The sequence below is a fragment of the Rattus rattus genome, chromosome 17 (assembly GCF_011064425.1).
Source record: "Rattus rattus isolate New Zealand chromosome 17, Rrattus_CSIRO_v1, whole genome shotgun sequence".
Lineage (NCBI taxonomy): Eukaryota > Metazoa > Chordata > Mammalia > Rodentia > Muridae > Rattus > Rattus rattus.
This window is the reverse complement of record NC_046170.1, coordinates 36,728,017-36,736,934: the sequence shown is the minus strand read 5'-3', so window position 1 is coordinate 36,736,934 and position 8,918 is coordinate 36,728,017. Positions and strand designations below refer to the sequence as shown.

At 51.5% G+C, this 8,918-nt stretch overlaps 1 protein-coding gene across 1 annotated transcript in view; it reads left to right on the top strand.

Moving 5' to 3' along the window:
- The window catches only part of Pkd1l2 (polycystin 1 like 2), a 93,240-nt gene continuing 84,322 nt past the window's right edge, over positions 1–8,918 (top strand). Inside the window, exons 1-4 of the mRNA XM_032887540.1 lie at positions 1–295; positions 1,054–1,218; positions 1,710–1,895; positions 6,594–6,704. Coding sequence (XP_032743431.1) covers positions 1–295; positions 1,054–1,218; positions 1,710–1,895; positions 6,594–6,704 — 757 coding nt within the window. The remainder of the gene's footprint in view (positions 296–1,053; positions 1,219–1,709; positions 1,896–6,593; positions 6,705–8,918) is intronic.

The window sequence follows — 8,918 nt, the reverse complement described above, 5'->3', positions numbered from 1 at the left end:
ATGGTAGGCTTGGTGCTTCTGTGGCTCACACTGAGCACTGGGGCCGCGGTGGCTAAGGCAGAAGGAAGCGGTCTCTGCTCAAGGAGCCAGGTGTTCTTCAGAGACACTTGCTATGAGTTTGTGCCGCTGGAACACACGTTCCACGGTGCCCAGGGCTGGTGTGAACGGCGCGGAGGTCATCTGGTCTTCATCCCTGGTGAAGACACCCAGCAGTTCCTGCAGAGACACATTACCCAGGACAGAGAATGGTGGATCGGGCTCACGGGAGGCACAGCGCACAACGGTACTACAGGAGGTAGGTGCCACGTAGCTGGGTCTAATGGGAAGCATGTGATAAAAATTCTTATCGCTATGTCTTACCCAGAACCCCATGGGGCAAATCAACATGTCCTAATTTTCATGGCAAAGAGACCATTAGTTGTTTGGTGGACCAGGTAAAAATAATTCATGTAGGGGTTGGGGATTTAGCTCAGCGGTAGAGCGCTTGCCTAGCAAGCGCAAGGCCCTGGATTCAGTCCCCAGATCCGAGAAAAAGAAAAAAAAATAATTCATGTATAGTAACTAGCAGAGGGGGGAGTCTAAAAAATATGCTTCTATTCTTCCAGTTTCCACTGGAGTCCATGCTCTCTGTGGTGTGGTGCCTCTGTGCGTACATTCTGAGGGCAAACCTCCCCTGGGAGGTTGCAAAGTCTCACAGCTGAACAGTTCCAACCACCTTCTTGGGCTCTAGAAACTTCTGGAGCAATGCAAGCCACTTCAATATGAACTCAACCCATGCCCTGAGTCGTCTCCCCGTGAGCATCAGGGAACACTCTGGGCTCTACATTTTGCTACTCCCAGCTCGGTAGCACCACCTTTTATGGGTTCTCCAAGGTGGTGTCCAGTTATGTCTGAGCATTTGAAACTAATGGTGAGGACGAATCGGTTCTCTGGTGTGGGGAAGAGAGCAATCGACAAACCACCTATGGCATAGGAAGTGTTGAGTTTGGGCTCCCCTTAAGGGAGGGTAAGAGAGGACTCCTGCCAAGCCCTGCTACACTTGCTTCCATTCAGGCTCTGGGATCTGGCTGGACACCTCGAACGTGAACTACAGCAACTGGCGGGAAGGGCAAGCCACGCCCGCCCCGGGGGCCTGCGGCTACATCGGGAGTGGTCCTTCATCCCAATGGGCTGCCGTAGAGGATTGCGCTCAGACCTTTGCCTTCATCTGCGAGTTCGGTGAGCTGGTCTGCAGGGGCTCCCTCCCTGTACCACCTTCTCTCCCTGCCTCCTGTTCCCCTTTCTCCTCCCCTCAGTCCTCATCTCTCTAACCCCTCTTTATTGATCCCCCCATCTCTGCAGGTTTCTCGTGGTCTTTCTGTCCCCCTAACTGTATCTCCATGTCTCTTGGTGGGTCTCCTCCTTCCCCCTCTCTTCCCCGTCTGTCTCTCTGGGTCCCTTATCTTCCTGTTCAGGCGCCTTGCCTGTAGACTTCTTCTGATACTATCTTGCTTGTTTGGGACTTTCCCCCTTTCCATCTCTTGATGCTTCCCTCTCTCCATCCCCATCCCCCTGTTCCCCAAGCTCTGCCTGTATGACGCTCAGTATCTCTCCATGTCTCTTTCCTCCTCTCCAGCTGGCCCGATTCCACCCTTGTGTCTCACAGTCCTAGCCCAGTACTTCCCCAGATCAGTGTAGGTTCCTAAGTTGTCACCTTCCCTTTGTTGCAGGGGTCGGCCACAGTCTGGCTTGTGAGGGCCACAACATCACCATGCACTGCGACTCAGGAGAGGTCATCCTAGTCCAAGATGCTTTCTACGGGCGCCAGACCCCCTATTTGTGCACCCGGGGTATCTGGCCTCCCCCAGACCTGGAGGGAGACTGTGACTGGGTCAGCGTCAAGGATGAGGTGGCAGGTAGGACCCCAGGGCCCCACAGCTCTGGCTGGATCAGAGAGCAGTTGCTGTTCTTCTATCCGAATTAGAGGGTTCTGGAAAATTCTGATACTCTTCAGATATGACCTGGGTCCCCTCCATGTGGGGACCCAACCAATCTCTGTCCACATCACCAAGCTCTTGACAGAACACTGAGGCAGGTTCACCAAGGTCATCAAACCCAACTCCTGCGGCAGGAAGTCTTCTAATCTCCCCCTCCTGAGTGCAGAGAACATCAACTTAGTTAACCTAATTTTTTTTTCTTTTCTTTTCTTTTTTTTTTTTTTTTTTTTTTTTTTTTTGGAGCTGGGTACCAAACCCAGGGCCTTGTGCTTGCTAGGCAAGCGCTTTACCACTGAGCTAAATCCCCAACCCCCCTAATTTTTAAAATTACAAAACAGTTCAAATCTATAAGCAAGAGTAAAGAAAGTTGGAGTGTGTGTGTGGCTTATGTCTGTGATCCTTGAACTTAGGATATGAAGGAAAGAGGGTCAGGAGTTCGAGGCCACCCTTAGCTACCTAGCACATTTGGGAACAGCCTGTGCTACACAGGGCCCAGTCTCAAATAAGCCAGCCAAGAATAAATACTATTGTGATAAACTCCAAACAGCCATTATCCACCTTGGTTAGTTCTTAATACTATGTGACATTGTAGCATTAGCTTTAGATTTATTCATAAAGAACTGAATATGGTACCACAGGGCTTCCACCCTGCCTGTTACTGCTGGAAACACTGTGTCCACTGAGGCGCACCTGGTCCTCAGTTCTGCCTTCTTTCTGCGCATACCTAAGCCTTGAGTGATCTTGGCTATGCAAATGGTGCTGTCTTTCCTGCGTCATCCGGCAGCTTAAGATTGTTTGGAGCTGTGTGGTCCCTCTTGGCTTATGCTGTTCTAGTTTAGTTTGCCTCTCATACAATGCTCCTCCCCCCTCCCCCGGGTGTAGCCAGACGACAACCTTAGGTGTCATCTCTCAGGGTTCATCTACCTTGTTACTCTTGAGACAGGGGGGTCTCACTGGAGTGGAACTCATTTAGACGAGGTTAGACTAGACAAGTAAACCAATGAGCCTCAGGGGTCTGCCTGTCTCCACTCCCCCAGTGCTCGGATTATACATCTGTACAACTATACCCCACTTTTCTACCTGGGTTCACCCCGCTTTTTTACCTGGGTTCTGGGGGTTGAACTTGGGTCTGTGTGTTGGCGTGGTAGGCGCTTTATCGACAGTGTCATCTCCCCAGCTCTTAGAGCAGACATTTCTGATGCTATTCCCTAGTTATGTGGTGGTTTCCCTTGGGCTCCTCCCACCCCCTTTCAATCAGATAAAATCTCCTTTGACCAATTCTTGCTCCATCAAAGGACTCAGTTTCAGGGACTACCAGGGCTTCCTGGGGTCTCCTGTGAAGACTCCAGAACCTTCCTGGATCCAGGACGTCAGGGAATCTGTCTGTTGCAGTGACCACTGTTCAGACACAATGGACCAGGAAAGGTTTCAGCTCCTCAGCTAATGAGGACACAATGTTGCATGCCCAGCCCGGGAGCCCCAGGACCATGGGTTCAACCTCCCTGATGTGCCTGTTAGTGTTTCCTCTCAGAGGTCTGTCTCTAACCGAAGACCTGTGAGGAGTGTGGGGTGCAGAGTACTCTCTGTGGCTCCTCCCTCTGAGCAGAGCACGTCTCTTCTCCCTTGGAACTCTTCCTTGCCCACACCTCTTTGTCCCATGTGTTCACCACAGTGTCCTTGCTCCCCTGGAACTGGTGTAGGGGGAGGAAATCCTGAAGTCAAGCTTGTAGTTCTCAACATCTCTCTTCTCAGTTCCAGACTCCTGTGCTGGGTCCTCCAAGGTGGAAGGGCCTCAGTTGGACGAGCTGAGGGTGGAGGCTTCCTCAGGCCAGCATGCTAAAGCTGGGCTGGCTGCTTCCTCAGCAGTCAGCTGTAAGTTTTGGAAACAGGGTCAGCACACCCCAGGGAGCACATTGGAAGGGAAAGGGCGAGAAAACCTGGCAGGCCCTCAACATCTGATTGTATTGGAGTGCCTGATCACTCAATCACCAAGTGGCCAATAAACATTTATTGAGGACCAATAGTGCTAGGCGCTACCCTGGGCTCTGTAGAGATAGGATGAATCAAGGGTCTGCTTTAGAAGAGCTCAGAGTCCAGTGAGGAGACAGATAAACGTTGCCTCGGAAGGGGGCAAAAGGCACTGCATTTATTCAGTAAAGTGTGGTAGATTTACCATGTGCCGGCTGTGTGTCTGTGTGTGTCTGTGTGTGTCTGTGTGTGTCTGTGTGCACGGGGGAGACCCAACAGTGTGCAGAACATTTAAAATACTCCCCAGGCCTTCGGAGACCTCCATCTAGTGCTGCGGATGCCCACAGAAGCATGTAGCCAGATGGCGGGCGGTCACCAACTAGGCCTCACTGTGTTAAGGTATTATGCTGAGAGCTGGGCGTGTAGCCCACTACGGACAGCCTGCCTGGCATGTGGGAGGTCTTAGGTTTAATTCTCAGAAACCCCCACACCCCCAAAAGCCACAATTGAAGGAATTAATGTTTCGAGTTGGAGGCAGTGGCCTATACCGACAGTCCCAGCAACTCGGGAAGTGGAGAGGAGATTGTTTGAGGTCAAAGACTAAGGACAGCCTAAAGGGCAGAATGAGACTCCACCCACAATGCTCCAAAACTAGAGATCAGTCAGCTGTAACGTGTACCCCTTTAACCTCAGCACTTGGAAGGCAAAGGCAGGTGGATATCTCTGAGTTCAAGACTAGCCTGATCTACATGGAACTTTGTTTCAGTTTTCTAGTGAGGCTTTTTTTTTTTTTTTAAGTGTAGAGCGTAGAAAGAAAGGAAGTGGGAAAGGAAGAGATAAGGGAGGGAGAGGAGGGGGAAGGAACAAAGGGGAAGAAAAGTGAAAGAAGGAAAGGGAGGGAGGAGATAATCTGTCAGTCGTCAATCGTCAATCTCGTTAGGTCATTAAACAGGGAGGTTCAGTCTGGAAGACCTGAGAAACCAAACAACAGTACCCTAATCCCTAGAACTGTGGGGGGCAGGGAGAATGAGATGGGGTTCAAAAAGCCACTCACGAGGCACAGGGGTGTCTCAGGTATGCTTAAGGTCACCAGTCACCTGACTTGGGGATGGAAATCCCCCACCCTCAACTCAATCTCTAGGATTGTCTAGTTGAGAACAATGAAAACCCGTGAGCCCCTCTAGGCAGGGGACTCTCTCCTCAAAGAAACAGAAGAGAGCTGGGGAGGAGAAGCCAGCAATCGGACACTGCTGCGGCCTGGAGAGTCCACATTGAGGATGAAGAGAAACTTGAAGCATCCGAGGTCTGGACTCTGCCTCAGAAGTGGTATTGGCCGCGGTCTTTCCCAGAGCCCCGAGAAGGGGAAGCAGCCGGTCCAGCCCACCCAGATATCTGACCTTTAGAACGGAAGGACAAGAGCCCGTGCTGCTCCGAGCCACTGTTGGAGCAGCTGGAGATGAACACGTGTCCTCCACACGTGCTGGGGCCGGGGTGTCTGGGAAGTGAGATTGTGATGTGGAACGGAGTCGGGTGAGGGGACACGTGGGGCGGGGACAGGGGCCCACGGACTGACTCCCCAGAGGAGATGGGAAGTAAGAGACCACCAGGAAAGGTGCAGGTTGGGGGTTTGGGGAAGGGAGAAGGAAGGGGTTGCAAAATCCTACAGGAAGAGGGGGTTTGGTGGTATAGGAAACTCCAGAGCGCATGGTGTGGCTCTAATGCACAGGGCGACAGGAAGTCCATCCAAGGAAGCCTGGGCTTTTCTTGATGAGAAGGGATGGAGGCGGCTGGGCGGGGAGAGCTGGGATTTGGTTTTAAAGGCACCCGAGTTGCTGTGAGTGCCTGTGTACGCTAGAACACAAACAGGGAGCCTGGCACCCGAACCCTAGGTGGGAGATGCAGGTGGCACCCTTGAGAAGATTCTAGAAGCAAGCCTGGTGGTACTGCTCCCTGGTGAGAGAGTTCAGGATGGTGTGATGTCCCTGGCCTGGACCACTCTGTGTCCGAAAGGCTGAAAGAGAGACTGAGGGATGAAGGGAGGGCCTTATGTGGAGAAAGAAAGGGGGAGCAGGGTCCCAGGCTTGTCAGAACGGAGGTGTTGAATAATAGACATCCATTGTCTAACGGTTACAGAGGTTGGAGCCCAAGATCAGATATCAGGAGGGCCACGCTCCTCCACCGTGTGTGAGAGAGGGCTCCCCAGCCTCTTCTAACCGTTTTCCGGTATCCCTTCGTGTCCTTGGCTTATGGAAGCATCAGTCTCTGTTTCTGTTTCTACAAGCTGGAGATGAGAGAGTATCATTGGTCCCTGGGAACCATCAACCCCACGTTTGATGGCAGCATAGCAACAGAGAGGAAAGGTGGAGCCTAGACCCAGGATGGTGTCTGGGGACTGGGGTTGGGTAGTAATGTGTACTGCTGGCTGAACAAGGACGCAGGCATTTTACTATGTCACCGCTTAGAGCAAGCATGGGCGGTCTTCCTGTCGTCTTAGCTCAGGGCCTGTGGATGTCAACAGGCGTTTGATGGGTGGGTGCTGAGTATCTGAGTGGATAAAGTAACATCCTAACATCCATGATGCTCTGCTGAGTGTGTGTCCTCTTCTCTCTCACGCCGTTCCTATCTACGTGCAATGTGGATGTCTCCCAGGCCAGTGCCAGGGGCTGCAGGCATGCCAGGTTGCGGCAGATGGGACCTACTTTGGAGACCCGTGCCCCACTAGGGGCAGCTACCTGTGGGTGCAGTACCAGTGTCTGGAAGGTGAGTCTCCAACTGGGTGGGCATGGGAATTTCCTTGTTTCTGTTGTATGTCAGCTTGAGATTCTCCTCCCCAGGTGACAATTCCCCTACAACAGCTTCCCTGTAGACAGACATCCCAGACATCCTTGCCTCCTGGCCTGCTCTCTTGGAGCTGTGTGTGTGTGTGTGTGTTTGTGTGTGTGTGTGTGTGTGTGTGTGTGTGTGTGTGTGTGCCACACACAATTTCTTTTAAAATTAAATTTAAAAGTATATATATATACACATATACATATACATATATATATATATGCTTTGCCTGTTTGTATGTGTGGGTGAAACACGCATGTGGTGTCTGCAGAGGTCAGAAGAGGGTGACAGATCCCCTAGAATTGGAGTTACAGATGCTGTGGGCCTCCACGAGGGGGCTGGGAACCGAACCCAGATCCTCTGCAAGAGCAACAAGCACACCTAACCGCCATCTCTCCAGCCCTAAGACCAAAACCTAAAAGTCGTGAATTAGCCCGCATTATCACAATTTGTAAAAATGTCATGATAAAGAAGGGAGAGTCCTTCCCTTCAACGTGACACTCCCCCATTGCCCCCTAAGGAAATGCTACTACTATTGAGAGGACATTTCTCTCCTTGTAGAAATGTTAGCAGACATGGCTGTGAATGAATATATATGCAGTTTGAACTAAAACATAATCATATGAACCACGTTAATCTACAGCCCATCTTTTCTTTTTTTCATTTATAACATGTCCCGGACACATCTCTAAGTCATTTCCTTACATTTTGGAGGGAGGGGCGACTTGGTTCTGTGACCCAGAATTTAACCAGGATCTTGGGTGTGAGCATGGCTGTGGCACTGCTCACTGAAGCATGGGCACCTCAGTAGTGGCCACACCACACTGGAGACAGTGACCCCCTCCTCCAGCAGTCCTCCACTGCCCATGGCTCCCCAGAAGGATAAGACCCCATGAGACTCTCCATCCTGTGTCAGAATGCTGCTCGGACTGAGCACTGTGTAGGTTTCCGCCACAGTGCCCGCCTATCTTGACATGGACCCGGGATTGAAAAAGCTAGTAGTTCGCTAAGTGCATTTTAAGTGCCATCAGACAGCCCTAAATTACCCTCCCGAAGAGGTGCATTAATTCATTTTCCTACAAAGAGTACAGACGCCAACTTCTCTTAAGGGTGAGACAGCACACTGTGCCATCCTGTGACAAATGACTCAGAAAAGCAACTTCTGCCCAGGGCATGAGCCATAAGGACCTGAGGGGAAAGGATGAATCATTGCAGGGGGGAGGGAAATGGAGGGTTCCCAGGGACATCGTGCAGGGAGTGGAGGCAGTGGGACAGGTACAGGAAGGGGAGGGTTGTGGCCAGCAGGCTTTACCCATGGCATTTGTTTGCTGGTTGTGTCTCGGTGAAGCAAGACTGAGGGCCATTTTCCCTCTGTTATTGTCTGGGAAGAGCAGGTTCCTATGCCTTGGCACCGACTTTGGTGGTTTTGCTAGTGGGCAAAGCCTGTCTTTCGGAGATCTGTCAGCCGCAGTGTGTCACTGAAGTGTGTGGCTTAGGACAGAGGAAGGTGTGGCAACCACATTTCATCCTGTCCCTGTGAACCAGGGTGTTCTGATGAGAGCTGTCCTCTGATTCATGAAGAGGGAGCCAGAGGCCAGCACCCTGAGCATCCCTTCCTGGTCCCAGCTGCACCCTGAGCACCCCTTCCTGGTTCCAGTTGCACCCTCACAGCTAAGGGTGAGCGCCTGATGCTGTTCTGCCTCGATCCAGAGTCTTTCACGTTCAGTTTTGCGGCCAGGCATGGGAAGGCCGCGGTGGGTAGGTTTACACAGGGCTATGTGGAGCCCGAGCTGGTTCTGCTTGTGTCTCCACCCCACCCCAGCTTTTGAAGTTCAAGGCTTACCAAGTTTAATGGGGACCAGCTTACAGTCACTCTTCTGCCACCTTTAGCTATTCTTAAAGAAAGTTATTTTTTTGGCGGGAGGCGTTGTTTGTCTGCATTAGATAGACTTGGATAATCGGTGTCCCAGTTACATAAATTAAAGTTATTATGAAGCTGTTAAACGGAAGAGCACCGCTTTAGGTCTGCCACACACACCAAGCTCTGTGATGCATTAGGTTATAAAGTGCCAGGTCCTGGGTGGTAAACACGGCCTGTGCCGTCTGTGCAAACAGAAGAGCATGCATGTTTGTGTGCGCTTGTGCGCC